Source organism: Puccinia triticina, chromosome 17A (genome assembly GCF_026914185.1).
Source record: "Puccinia triticina chromosome 17A, complete sequence".
In the NCBI taxonomy this organism is placed as follows: domain Eukaryota; kingdom Fungi; phylum Basidiomycota; class Pucciniomycetes; order Pucciniales; family Pucciniaceae; genus Puccinia; species Puccinia triticina.
The window spans coordinates 21,344-35,585 of record NC_070574.1 but is presented as its reverse complement, the minus strand read 5'-3'; the positions used below and the strand labels follow the sequence as shown (position 1 = coordinate 35,585).

The window sequence follows — 14,242 nt, the reverse complement described above, 5'->3', positions numbered from 1 at the left end:
AAAAGAACCCATAGCCCAGGGTCTTGCTTCAATTCAGCCAGTCAGAGCTATTCAGCCCTAGCTCAATAAGCCTCTCAAACAGAGGGTCCGGGGGACCTTCCCCGGAGGGCTCTCCGCAGGGACCGCTTCACGGCCAGCCACAGCAAGCCTCCCACCAGCAAAGCTGTAACCAATAAAATACATGTACCTGTATTTGTCATGTATTGTATCTGATAGGGACCAAAAGTATTGTATCTGTTTTACAGATACCATACACTTTGTATTGAATTCTTGTATTGGAATCTCAGATACAATACATTGTATTGCCTTTCATGTATCTGATTTACTGATACAATACAGATAGGTTACATTCACATATTGAAATACCTGCCCTGTCCCCCATCTGTCACTGCCTGGCCAGTTTGAATCAGCAGCCTGGCCACAGAGTCACGACTCAGTCAATATCCTCTGCGGCACCGGCAGTCTTCCCCTCCTTCCATTGCTGGGTTTCTGTTCAATCATCATGGCTCAAGCATCTGCATCTCCAGCTCCCAATTGGCCCCCCTCCCAACAATCAATTCGTGCAATCACTCCTGTTTGTTCTGATCCTAAATTTGTCAGACCAAACTACGACGGCCGCAAATCCCTTACTCCAACTCCAACTTCAGCTTCTAACCATGCCACAAAACTAAACCCAGATCATCCACCAGAGCAAGCTCCAAATTGACCAGAAAGTCCAAGAGGAAACAAACCAAAAATGATTCCGAATCTGACCTTGAAAGTTGTTCTCAGTGTCTCGAATTGGTTATGGACATGCGGCAAGACTCCAATAATGGAAACTCAAGATTGAAACCTGAAAAGAAGGGATGGAGCTGTTGAGGAATACTTCCATAAGCCAACCTTAACCAATGGTCAGGTATGTGTGTTTTGATCTTGTCATCAAGTCTGATCTTGTTTTACACTGATATTGCTTTAAATTTTGAATTTTATTCATTTGAAAAGAAACCAGGCCTGCCGGTTCTATACAAATGTTGATGATACGGAAGCAGTTATAAACAGACACCAGGCACGCGCTCTAACCTATACAAGCATCATGACGGGGATAAGACACAAGGGCCATTTCCATCACAAGCGGTTGCAATTGAACATGGGGCCAAGCTACTGTTAACTGCAAAAGAGGTGGAGAAGAAATCAAATGAGAAAGTAAATGACCCAATCAAACTAATGCTCGAATCAGGCAGCTGAGACACTAGAGTATTCAACCACTTGATGCTCTTCTGGCTGGTTTGACATTCCCTTCCCTGGAATTGCTTCAACAATTTTGCACTTGGTGTTGCTTTAAGCTACCATTGAAAGGGTAGTCCTCTGTACTCTTGCCAATGGGTTGCGAAGGAAGCCCACAAGCTTTATTTGAATTTGCAGAGCAAAGTCTTTGATCATCTCAAGGTATCTTCCTCTCTCTTCTCTTCTATTATGACCTTCATCATCTTCCATTTTGACAAGCCGCAATTTGTTTTAGAACTTAAAATCAAAGATAAAACTTATACACAATGTTTGGACTACAAAGGGAAACCGCCAGGCTTTCATGGGAATCTCAGAAGCTTACGTTTTGGACGACTAGCACTTCTGCATTTTCCATTTATCTTTGAAGTATATCTTGTGGATGCATGCAGGGAAGTATTTAGCTATTCCTTTTGCAAATTTTTTGAAAAAGTCGGGCCTTCATACAAAGATAAGTGATTCTAATCCTGAATTTCCTATATCATCTATCCAAGGATTACTTCAAGAACAAAAAAAGACTGAATGTTACATATTTATTTTCAAATAAATACATATTAGCTCATACCACTGACTCTGGCTCAAACAATTGAACACTGGCTGCAGAGCTTGATTGCATCATCCTTGCCAAAACTGCTACAGATCTCAGATTATCCAACAACCACATATGGTGCTTCTGTCATAAAGTCACACTAATTGGCTCTTGGGTTCTGGACTGATCAAGACCAAGAAAGCCACTATTGGTTTTGTACCGGAGTTGTTTCCAATTGAAGAGAATGAGATGGCATGTCAAGATTCCGATGGCCGAGAGATCCAAGTCGGTCCGTTCAACCGGAAAAAAAGGATTGAAGATGGGGATAGTGATCTCAAATCTCTAGCTGAATCATTAGATGATGAAAGCCTATTGGACGAGATTGATACAGTCGCAACCATATTCAAGAAGGTTTGTTAAAATTTCTTTAATCATCTGAGAATTTATTTCCAATCAGCTGAAGTATCTGTTGCACCCTTGTAGGTTGATTTTATTATTCAAAAAATTACTTCATCGGCCACGGGATGATCTGAGTTTGATACATGGTGCAAGAAGCTGGACTACTCGGGGCCGTGCTTGATTGCGGGCTATGGCATTCAATGGAATATTAAATTCCAGAGTTGAAAGCGGGCTTACAATGCTTAACATGTGATCAACAAACTTATTAAGAACAAAAAGGATTGACAAGAGCAAGACGATGACAATCACCCCAATTTTTTCAACAACATAGAGCTTACTGAAAACCATTGGGAGGTTGTTAAAAATTTGAATGATATACTTGCGGTTTGTTTTTGAATATCAAATAAAATAAGATGCAAAAAAAACTGACTTGTGATTCCTTTGCAGAGGAGTTCTATTTTATTACAAAGAAGATGGAAGGAGATATCTCCTCTGGAAGTATGTTACTAGGTGAATACTGGGGAATCACTTCGTTCCTCACAAAGAAGATTGCTTCCGCAAATGAAGACAAATTTTGCCTGGTGTTTTGCAAGATGCTTGAACAAACAACAAAATATGTGAACAAAGCAATGAAGTGTGATACAATACTCCTTGCAACAATTTTGAATCCAAGCTATTGTCTTTCACTCTTCCAAACGTGGTACCCATCCAATCACTCATATGCTGAGGTCTTAATTACTGAAAAATTCAACTCAAGAAAGATTGATTACGAAGCCAATTTACCTATTTCTGAGCCACCTGCCTTGCTTGACAATTTGTGGTCCAAAAAACGAAGTGTGAGAAAGTGCAAACTTGAAGAGGTTGACTTATTTCCCGATACTGAGGAAACAACTCCAAATCTATCAGGTAAATACAAGCAGCCTACTTCACAGGTGCATGAAGCATTACAATGGTGGAAGGTTTGTGAAATCCAATATTCATACATGCTTTTTTAAATCCTCATATTTGTTTTTTACTGATTTCTGTCTCCATAGTCCCATAGCCGCGAATTCCCCATACTGGCTCTCCTTGCCCGCAATTACTTAGCTACCTGCTCAACCTCAGCGAGCGTTGCGAGCTGTTTTTCAGTGGCATCGGACACATGCGGCCGTGATCAAGGTAGTCTAGCTGTCCAAACCATTGAGAGGTGCGTGAGCTCCCATCAATGGTTGCTTCAAGGTTTCAATCCCAACGGTGAATTTGAGGTTCCCCATAATATATTGGTACATGCCATGGAAGAGCATGATCACATGAAAAAAGATAGGGTCCCAGAAAAATCATGGTTTTTTTTTACATTTTATATTATCTTTATCCATTTTATCTTATGCAGAAAAAATGTACCAAAAGAAACACATGGTAGCAATCCTATTTGTATTTAAATTTTTTGTCTACTTCTGTAGGTATTGCAGATACATACCAATAAAGTATTGGTACTGTATTGGATAAAAGATAGTATACATGGTATTGCTAAGCCATGTATTGGCTTTAAGATACAATGTATTTGTATTGTATTGTATTGTATTGGTTACAGCGTTGCCACCAGGGGACTTGTGTTAAGTTAGATTCAGCCAGTCGGAGCAGTCTTGCAATTTGTCTGATAGCTGATTTCAAGTCCGGCCAAGCCATTCTGACAAACCCTAACTTGATTGAGCCTGACGGATGAGCTTGGGTCGTCCCTGCCGGTTCAGTCCGTGGAATAGAACATGCTCAATTTCGATAATCCCTGCAAAAAAAGCAGCTGCACACACAGTTGGAATCGGGGTGTTGGATGAGTTGCCCGGTGCCAAGACATTTGTGAAGTCATTTTTTAATCCATTTGACACCACACGGATCCATAAGCCTTGAAGAGCCCACGTTATGTTGCTTTTATACATTTTGTGCCCTATCTATCAGCTCTCATTATCTTTTTATGGGTGATATGCATCGAAACAATCAAGTCATATGTAACATACTAAGAAGGCACATGAAGGAAAGATATAAAACATAAATCTAATAGAAACATTGGTAAGAAAAAACGACCAGTAAGAAAACATAACATGAAAGAAAAGGCGAATAAAGTCATCTCGGAGGTGGTAGAAGTAACTTCGAGCTGCTGCAAGATTTGGTGTCCAGGCATTCGGTTTGCAATGACTTCTCTTGACATCCGCCAGTATCGATATAATCGAGAAGGATAACCACCGACATAGGTTGAGTCGGGTCGAAGACTCAATAGTTTTAGGCTCAAATTAGATTTTGGGTGGGGGGAGGAGGGGGTGGCTTGTGGTCAAAGGGAGAGGCGGTATCAGCCGCGATCGGATTCAAGAGATTTAACAAACTTGATGTTGAAGGGCCTCGCGGATTGGGTGTGATCGAGAGAGGTTGTAGGGAAGATTTAGTCAGGACCTCGTCTGCCGATTTTAGCTCTCGACCAGGGAGATGTTCAGCAAAGGGAGGCCGTGGTAGAGGCTGAAGAACACTCGGGGCCGAGCTTTCGGGCTCTAGTTTTGGCATGTAGGCGATGCTACCCTTTTCAAGCTGCTCAGGCTTTCTGCCAGCCTCCACGGGTTGAGAAACGGCTCGAGTAGAGGCCTTGAGCCTGATAACATTGGTTCCATGTCGTCCAGCGATGGATGTCTGCGGTCGCGACAAGATGTGATGAGATGATAGAACACCTGCATCATAAGTAGCAACGTTGCTTGCCTTGCTGTCATTGGCTTTTCGAGATTCTAAATGAGGCTGTGGTGTGCTCGACTTGCGTGTCCGTGAGCCTAGCAACGGTTCTCGAGAAGGACTGAGCTGTACGATCGACGCTGATCCACCAACGTCAATTTGCGCAACAACAGGCAGTCGGTGAATGTGCGAAGAGGCAGATGATGGTGTGCCAACTGTATCACGATGCGAGCTTTTGGGAGAATGCCATTTACCTTCGACTTCAGCTTCCTTAGGGTCGGCATTCTCGGGTGGCCTTCCATAATGCCTATTCATGTGGGTGTCTTCCTTCCACTCACTGGTATTATTTGAGTCTGAGCGTGGGTTTGTTGCGGTAGAATGTGGCGCAGACGCTTGGCCGAGCGAGCTGGATGGCCTGGGTAGCCCAAATGGTTTGAAATGCTGCGCCAGTGAATCATGTGGGTCGATGGCTGGCTTAAATTTTTGCGACGTGCGCTTCTTTATGGCTGGTTGCGTGGTAGGAGCTGAAACGCGTGGAGTGGGCGCAGCGCGAGTATTCAAACCAGCTAATACTGATTTATCAGGATTTCTCGACTCACGGCCATCTAGGGATTTGCGACCCGGGCGGCGAGTTGGTTTTGTCGGTACATCACTAGTAGTACTGCCGTGTTCTGTTTTCTCATTGTCGTCGAAATCATTGCTACTCTCGTTGGTCATTATCGAGTCCTGTTGCGACTGAATTGAGTTTTCATTCTGATCTTCTCGGTTCTCAGCCGAGGCGTGTGCGAGTTTCATTCTCTGGGCCAGAGGCAAAGCGGCACGAGTTGCTTCAAGTAGTGCAGTTGAAGGTTTCCTCTATTATTGATAGTCGCATGCAAGGGGCGGTCGGTCATCAGCACTCATGAAAAGGAACTGTTAAGTAACGAGGCATCAGCTAAACAAACCTTGCGACCAGATGTACGTTGTTCAAGTGCACTCGTATCGACAGACCGTCCAGCTTTGATGGATCGAGAATTGACGCGCATTAGCATGCTTTGTAGCTCATCATCAGTATACTTACACCTCAATGTTTTTGGACTATCGCCGAAGATGTGCGAATGATTGAGACAAGATACATTGGAGGATTCGGGGCAAGTGACTTGGGACAGAAAAGCAAAAGCTTTACAATGGTGGCATTGTACCTGCTCTTCTGGTAAATCAGCAGGCTCGATCACAATATCCGGCGATAGATTGGTAATTTGAGTGAGTGCAGTTTGACGCTCGGCGATTTCTCGCTCAACCATGTCTCGAAAATGGGGTAGAAGCCTATGACGAGATAAAATCAACTCAAGCGTGTGTCAGGATACACTGCTTGGGAAGATATAAGAAGTTATGAGATGATAGCTGACCAGCGGGAAACCTTAGGACCTTTCTCGTTGAGGAATATTGTCACCAGAAGCTCATCATGGGAGAATACGGGCATCTTTTGTAGAGCTTTGTAATGCTGAACACATAAATTACCCTCCGGTAGCCAATCGGGCAAGCAAAAGTTGACGGCTTCATTAAGGTTTAAGCCATGATTGAATCCTGAATGATACGAGCGGGGACAGGTGATCACGAATTCGTTGGGCCGTTGGTCACAAACGTAAGTCCGAACACCTGCTCGCCCCAGGCGGGCTGGGGACATCAGTGTGACGAGTTGGAACATCAAATCGGGTTGCTGTTCGAATAGCTCAGGTGCAGCTGTCTTCATCGCCTCCTCCAACTTGGTGTCGTCTTCGCCGGGGACGCCATACCAGGTCTTGGTCTCACCCCAATGGTGATAATTGATACTGAAAAGGCGCAAAGGAGTTCAGCCACCCAGGAGAATTTGAATTCAAACCATGAACGATGGGAAATGCTTTACCTATACGTATAATGATCTTCTTTATGCCAGGCGAAGGTGGAGAAAAGCATGCCGACATATATCCACGGCTGAGTCATGCCTGCCACATCGGATTTGATGAACCTCAGTAGAGACCCAGGAGCGATTGGCAAATTGTTCAAATTCCAACCGTCTCGTGAGTAAGGGTCGAATGGATGCTTTTCCAGATTAGGAAAGCCACTGATAATCGTAAATCACGTTAAACTCCGAAGCAAACGAACAAAAAATTAGGACAACCAGCGCAGGATGACAAGTTGCGCACCTGCCATAAGCTGCCGTGTTGATATCGGCCCCATACTCTACTTCTACTGTCTCTGTCTGCGATTCGACCAGCCTCCAAAATTCTCGTTCAATGAAGTCTTCCACGATTAACTGCTCTTTGAAAGGTTTAGTGGACCAGGCTGATTTGGAATCATCCCCGACGGCTGCTGGGAGCCCCTCGTCCTTAGCTAGCGACTGTCGCCGGGATGACTTCGAGATTGGATGTGTCTCAAGCCACATCTTCTTGAACCCGTCTGCCCGCCGCTGAAAACTGGAAAGAGTGTGTTCTCTCCCTTCCTCGAATCCAAATTCATTTCCTGTCGAGACGATACACGCATCGCAATACCAGTTTCCTTCGGGCACCGTCAGTAGTGGGGGCGTCAAACACTGTAGATGATATCCTGTTGTCGAATTTGTCATCGTTGGGGTAATTTGGAACCAGCCGAATCATAATTCGAACCTCATGAGTTAGTCTATGCTTGTGCAATCAAAATATCAATCAGTGTATCGTACCTTTATCGCAGCTATCACAAAGCAAGATATTTGGATCGTCTTCGTCTGAGCCACATATCTCACATATCTGAGTAAGAAAGGATCGCGTCACTTAGTTATTTGCTTGGGTATATGCGGAGGAGCTTCCAGAGATACGGAGTATCGGACGGGGAAAAATTAATGGTTGATGTTAGACTTACATCCCCACCGTGGTCCATACTTGTGTCTGGGTCATGAGTGGTTGACTTGTGACTTGTTGATGGTCGCCTGATTGGGGGAGCAGAGCTTCTGGATTTTTCTGTGCAAATTTTTCAACGGGATTTCGAGATTGGACAACTGATTTAGTCAGTTGACCGAGTAAATCTTTAGGCTTCCCTGGACGGGAAGAAAACAAATGCCCAGTCATGCATTGAGACTGATGGCATTTGCCGCTCTAACCTTCTAGAGGATTATCAGCAGAATCTATTTCGGATGATGGTCATATCAAAGGCCGTATTTGTCACAAGAGAATTATGCGCAGTACTCACCCGTTGAGGCTTTGAGAGCAGGAGTGCCATTGGTGTTGGCGACCAGCTTGCCAGATTCGTCGGTGAGTGGGCCATTCTCATGTGTTTTGAGTTCCTTTGAGGCTGAGATTCGGTTGGCTTCATCATGGTCAGCGAGAGAGGAGCTCAGGGGCGAGAGTGAGTCCGCTGGAGAGCGATCCCTACGACAGTGATTATTGGAAGGTTTAGGTGGGCTCTGTTTGACCCGGTTGAAATATTCATCAAAGGGGGCGATGATCTTGGCATATGCCGATTTCAACTTGAACGAAACTGCCGGGGATGCCTTGGTATTGTATCCCATGGTCTTGGCTAGGAAGGACCATTTGCGCTGGATGGTGATCTGGGATGATTCGTTGGGGTGTGAGCATGTATTGCGCTTGGTGCCAGATGAAAGGTTGAAAGACACTCAACGTTGTCGTATCCGCCCAGCTCATTAATCTCTTTCCTCAGCCTCCAGAGATCAACTGGTCGATGATCAATCAGCGGTACCTGAAGTTGGGAGGTTGCGTTGACAATCCCAGACGAGCCGCGCTGTTGGTGGAACAGGTATAGCTGTTCCAGAAAGTTTACGTTTGCTCGAGCAGATGCTTCCATGGCGTTTAGTCGTTGGAGCCGAGTTTTAAATTTAAATTGCTGCGTGGAGAAGCGCCAAGTGCCCAAAGGAACAGGTTGGTGAGATAAGATGATAATAATCTCAAAGGCACGGCCGCTTGCCACTATGGCAGAAGCATTGGAAGCGGAGAAAGAGACGGGAAGGGAAGTAGAGAGGAGAGAGGAGAGAGAGAAGAGAGAAAGGCGGAGATGCCCACATCAGTGTCCAAGACAAACGGAGGTTTCCAACCGGTTGGGGGGACAATTTTTCCGATCCCAAACTGCTTGAGCTTTGAGCCAATCGATTCAAAATACTTCATAGGCTCTTTGAACTCGTCTATCGTTGGATAAAAGACAGGACAGTGTTCGAGACCAAACAAGCGGTTGGCTTGTCTGGATTTTGGAAATTCTCTGGGGACTTCGGTTCGGATCGAACCCAAGACGAATTTGGGTTCCATGGCCGGGGAGGAGGGATGCCCGGAGGGATGTCGACTTTGGAGGTCGTGGGTGTGATGAGCTGTAAGCAAAGAATATTTTCCTGGAGATGACTCTGAGTATGTACAAGCAGCAATGGCCAAAGGGGAGGAAGACGAGAGCACATGGCGGATGGAGGCGAAAAGAGACGTGACAGGCAGTGGACTGGGCTGTGAAAGGGGCGGAGCTTCCCCTATAAAAAACTGCCGGCGCCCAAGAAGCCAACCGTCTGCGCATGGATCCCTCACTCGCCATGGAGACATTCTTGAGCTTGGCGGGCGCGGGGAAGCTCAAGGACCAACAGCAGGTGAGCCGATTCCTACTGATTTGACCACTTCCACGCTCATCTGACGATGGACTGGTCGAATCAATCAATCGAGCAGATCGCCCTCAAGCTGCACAAAGCCTTCCCAGATGAAACGCTCTACCTTAATTGGGCCCTGCTGCCTATGATCCTCCAGACACCGAATCGATGCAATGGTCATACCGGCACACGTAGTCCGATCTCAGTTTCGATCGCCCATCGCTGTCTCCAGACACTCCTGGATCAATGTCTGAAACTCAAGACTGAGTCTCCTAACAACCCACACCCGCCAGAGCTCGAAGACCCGAACAATTTTTGGATGGTTCTCAAGGTCTTGGAGATGGTCGGACAATCGCGTCCCGAAGATGACCATTCGAAGATCGTGGGAATCGGCAAGTTGAAATATTCAGAATCACTCTTCGAGCCACTATCCACTGCCGATCAATCCAAAAGTGCTTCAGCAAGTGCAGCACTCTCCGAAGCCTCGACTATCGATCAACTAGCCAATCTCTCTGTGCAGCCTGGTCCAAGTCACACGATAGAGTCCAGCCGCCCTGAACTTCCGGAATACATTTCATTGGCGAGGGAAGATTACTTCAAAATATTCGATAGCCGTTTGGGTCAGATAATGAGAACCAAGTATCTCAATCTAGAGCTCATGTGGCGAGAGCGCGCGGTTGAGTGGGCCAATCCGACGGGCTTGAAAGAGCTTATTTCTCGGATGAAAAAACGGCTAGAATCAGAGTGAGTTCGGGTGTTTTACCCGGCCAAAAATAGAAACAATCAGCGAAACTTTTCATGACCATTCTCTTTTGATGACCTAGTGACCGCAACTGGAGCACGATGACCACGTTGAACCAGGCTGCTTCCAGTTTGATTGGGCTCGAAGAAAAAGCGGGCGTCCACGAATACAATCTAGTCGACCAGCTGTACCTCGAACTGAACGCACAGCAGAAACTCCAGATATGCAGTGAAAGAGGCTATGCCCTAGCTCGGGTAGATCTGAGGTGCCGTGTACGAGATCCATTGCTTTCAGAGCTGAAGGATAACTTTCACCCGCTTTCAGGTATTTATCTCGTCTTTCTTGATTATTTTGCTCATATATATTGGCAATCCCGTCGGGCAACTTCACTCATTGAACCGCTGTCATGTCTGGCAACTCAAGAAAATTTGGATCAGGTCGTGTGTTCCTACTACAGCCAATTTGGCGGGAAGACATGCTGTTTTGACGATCTGGCACCATATCTCAAACTATTGACGACTGAGGACGCAAACAAGCTTGGGGCCGCGTTGGATCGAGCCAATGAGACTGAAAATCATCAGTGCGCTGCCGCAGCAGGTCAACTTGAGGCATTCCTATGCAAGCAAATCAACCTGGAAAAAATTCGCCGATCTCTCAACTTGACACCTCAAGACCAGTACGCCGCCGAAGCCACGAGACTTATGAAAAACTACCTCAAATATCTACCGCTAGGTAAACCACCGCTTAGTTTACCACTTCTTTTCAGCTCGGGGATTGATTAGTCCGCTTGTCCACTGTTAGGGGATGACTTGCCCGCCACGACCCTACAACCAGCCGATGGTATGGCTATATTGGCCGCGCAAGCATTGATAGAAGACTGGGATGGTCCAAATGGTGAGGAAAACAGCCGATCTGTTTTTCGCAGTTAATTCTGACTTTAAACTCACAAATCAAATATTTTATGAAGGCAGTGTTGCGAATTTGTATGCCGCAACCTACATCTTAGAAGAGTGTTTGTCTAACAGTGCGCAGCAGTACCAAGCTCGTAGCTTGCTCATTCGTCTTCACAGGCTCTTAGGTCAGTGACTCCTCGATCTTCTTCACCTCAACAAGCTCACGACCCAAAGCTCACATTTTACCCATCAGGAAACTCGCCACGAAACTTTCATCTTTTCGTTGGGTTTGGCATCAAGCACATTCAATACGATACTTTGAGTCACCTGGGACTAGATAGATCCTCGATCTTTTTCGGCCACAACTCGCTTCCTAGCAACGAAGAAGATGTAGAAAGTCAACCTCTTCGCGTTCTCGATTTGATCGAGTATCCCGCTTCATTTTACGAGTACATAGAATCCGATGTCAGTCACTGAAATTGATCGATTCGTGTCTCATGTGATCTTCTGCTTCGATTCCAATCTCATATGATCTTTTGCTGATGCTTTTGGTTCTCGATTACTCTCCTTGCCTCGCCTGAAAATCCATTTGGCTACTTGACTCAACGATCATGGATAATTCATTTCCTGTATTACGATTGTGGACTCTGCTCGTTCGCAAATTGACAAAGGACACTCAAATGTAGACCTCAACCTGGATCAACAATTGCTATATGAGTGGAAATTATATCAAGGTGGAGGACCTGAGTTTCTTCAGACATCAAATCAACGTTTCGTTGCAACGAAAGGTCATGCGCATGGAAAGGATCCGGTTGCTATTGTTTGAAAGAACCAGGTTGTCGCTCAGTATGTCGAAGAAAAACGAGACGACGCGGGCGAGGCTGGAGTCCGATGATCCTGTCCAAATCTGGGATGGAGACGAGGTGGAGATGAACTTGTTCGAAGTCTTGCAAGATTGCCAATCGGCGGTAGGTAAGATTGTGATCACTGGAATTGTGTCTTGGGATCTCTTCTTTTTTGACACGGATCATGTAGATAATCGGGATTTCACTGTTATACCTGATTGTCGCTCGTGGTCAGCTTCGGGAACCTGCCACAAGACAAGCTTGGGGCCAATGATAGGAGTAAGATTGCTGATTTAACTTGCTCATGGAATATAGTTTCGTATCCGCGTAATTTTTTTAATCTTGCCTCTCTATTTTTCCCGCTGCTAAAGAAACGATGGCTCTGGACTTTGAGTACCACCTACGCCCGGATAGTCACCCCCCAGCTAAAATTCCTCGACCATCCACTCCTTTCCCAGCCCGACTTTTTCTCAGAGGTACATCAGAGCAGCGACAGTTTTTCTTTTGTTTCACTTGTCCCAAAATCCTAGCCATGTCGCGTGGTCCAAATGATTTTGCCGATCGACACCCTAACACGTATTGGCTTCTATCCTAGTGTTCTCCATTCGAAGTCGACCTATACCAATATTCGAGGACTTTGTCCACAATGTTACAAACTACTCAACCCAATCTACTTGATTCCCAATCACAAAGCCTCGTTGACTTTTTCCAACGTATGTTTCCACTTGAACATCCAACTTAATCAAGGGATTAGTTTATTGACAAGGATCGCTCGTAGGTCGTAACGATCAAGTCGAAGCTTTGGTCAAGCCGGATGCTAATCATTCTTGTTCAGGAAGACCAGTTCCTCCCAGTCAACCCCTTGCTGTCATTCATAGTGTGTATGAAGTGCGTCGTTGAGCTGGACACTACTATTTGGATGTTGCTGACTGGATTCATCTCTTAGGGTTTATGTTTATTCGAGTTCGCTTACGAACAATATATCTGTGGCTCATCCTCTCCGTTTAAAGGGAACAAAATTGTGAGCTTGCTCGGCTGATTAAAATCCGTACATTGTGTTTTTGGGTTGTTTTTTTGAATGCTTTCCGGGCTGCATCTGTAGGCCAAGACTTTAAGGGCCACCAAGACGAAGATTATCGCACAGGTGAAAACTCTGGATGTTCTTATTCAGAAGCTGTTGGATGAGATGAAAGGACAACTAAGGGGGGACCACGGAAAATTAACTGGGACGAAGTGTTTATTCGCCTCACCTCAGATCCTGTTTCCTGGGCAAGAAGAGGCTACCAAAGGTGTACGTACGACAAATCAACTAAATCAATTGTTGGTTTGCTTTCTTAGTTTCATTAACTGACCCTCAATCACATTCTTCATGTGTGTACGGCTTCTATGCATGTAGTTTGTATCGGCAGCAAAATGGCTGGAACAGCTTCTCAAAATCCATATGGAACAGCGAGATACTCTCGCCGGATGGCATTCACTGATCAAAATGTTCCTTTGAAAGGACATCTGGACTACAACTTTTGCTCAATTCAGGTCACTCTTATGTATCCAGCATATTGATATCCATTCTGCAGATCGGTACTATCTTCTAGTACTCTTGTCAAGGTTGAGATAAGTTGTTATATCTTTCTTCCTCTAAGGCGTATAGGGAAGGGATGCTTCATCAGTCCGCCCGAGACTAGGGAAGAAATGCTTCCTCAGTCCACACGAATCTAGCGAAAAATCGAGTCAATAGCCATTTGACTCAATCAGACTAGAAGTGTAACAGCAGGTTATGAAACTGTTTGTGATTTAGTGCCAAATGTAGGAGTTAGAGCGGCCGGCTTCTCTCCAAAGAGGTTGAAACTGGGGGTAGCTGTATTTTTAGCTGCCCCAAAAGTACCAAACGTGTTAGCAGGAGAAGCCACGAAAGACAAGATGAAGAGAGCAGTCAGAAATAGTGTGTTAGATCAGAGCAAATGAGATATGGGGTAAGCTGGGGATTGGGACAAACCACCAAAACCGCCGAAGCCGCTATTAGGGGCTGCTTGCAGAGTTTGAGGGGAACCGCCAAAGATATTTGAGGACTGAGCTTGAGGTTGGCCAAAGAGGTTTTTTGCTAACTTACATAGCTAAGTCCCTCCTCGGGGGAGCGAAGCGACCTCCGAAGGAGGGACTTACGGGCTATGTCGCCCCCGCGGCCTGTGAGGATTACGCAAATGGCTGGGGAAAATTTTAAAACTCAACCTACTCACTTTTCTCAACATTTTGCTTCCTTGTTTTGATTTAAATGATGGCCTCACTCGTGCGCATCTGCTCACCTTGACCGCTTCCCTT

At 45.5% G+C, this 14,242-nt stretch overlaps 2 protein-coding genes across 2 annotated transcripts; one reads left to right on the top strand and one right to left on the bottom strand.

The window, feature by feature from the left end:
* Positions 1-4,447: 4,447 nt before the first annotated feature.
* PtA15_17A6 (uncharacterized protein) lies at positions 4,448-9,126 on the bottom strand (the record flags this gene model as incomplete). The annotated part of the gene is made up of 11 exons (XM_053164574.1): positions 4,448-4,840; positions 4,907-5,731; positions 5,821-6,181; positions 6,265-6,687; positions 6,762-6,959; positions 7,042-7,441; positions 7,554-7,620; positions 7,733-7,830; positions 8,060-8,417; positions 8,489-8,710; positions 8,887-9,126. 11 exons carry the CDS (start codon positions 9,124-9,126, stop codon positions 4,448-4,450), a joined length of 3,585 nt encoding a protein of 1,194 aa, XP_053028080.1.
* Positions 9,127-9,377: 251 nt separating this feature from the next.
* On the top strand, positions 9,378-13,424 carry PtA15_17A5 (uncharacterized protein; the record flags this gene model as incomplete). Its single annotated transcript, XM_053164563.1, has 15 exons — positions 9,378-9,449; positions 9,526-10,190; positions 10,271-10,512; positions 10,612-10,920; positions 10,990-11,082; positions 11,156-11,266; positions 11,335-11,546; positions 11,768-12,053; positions 12,117-12,205; positions 12,298-12,402; positions 12,522-12,639; positions 12,705-12,814; positions 12,873-12,947; positions 13,029-13,217; positions 13,323-13,424. 15 exons carry the CDS (start codon positions 9,378-9,380, stop codon positions 13,422-13,424), a joined length of 2,778 nt encoding a protein of 925 aa, XP_053028079.1.
* Positions 13,425-14,242: the final 818 nt, after the last annotated feature.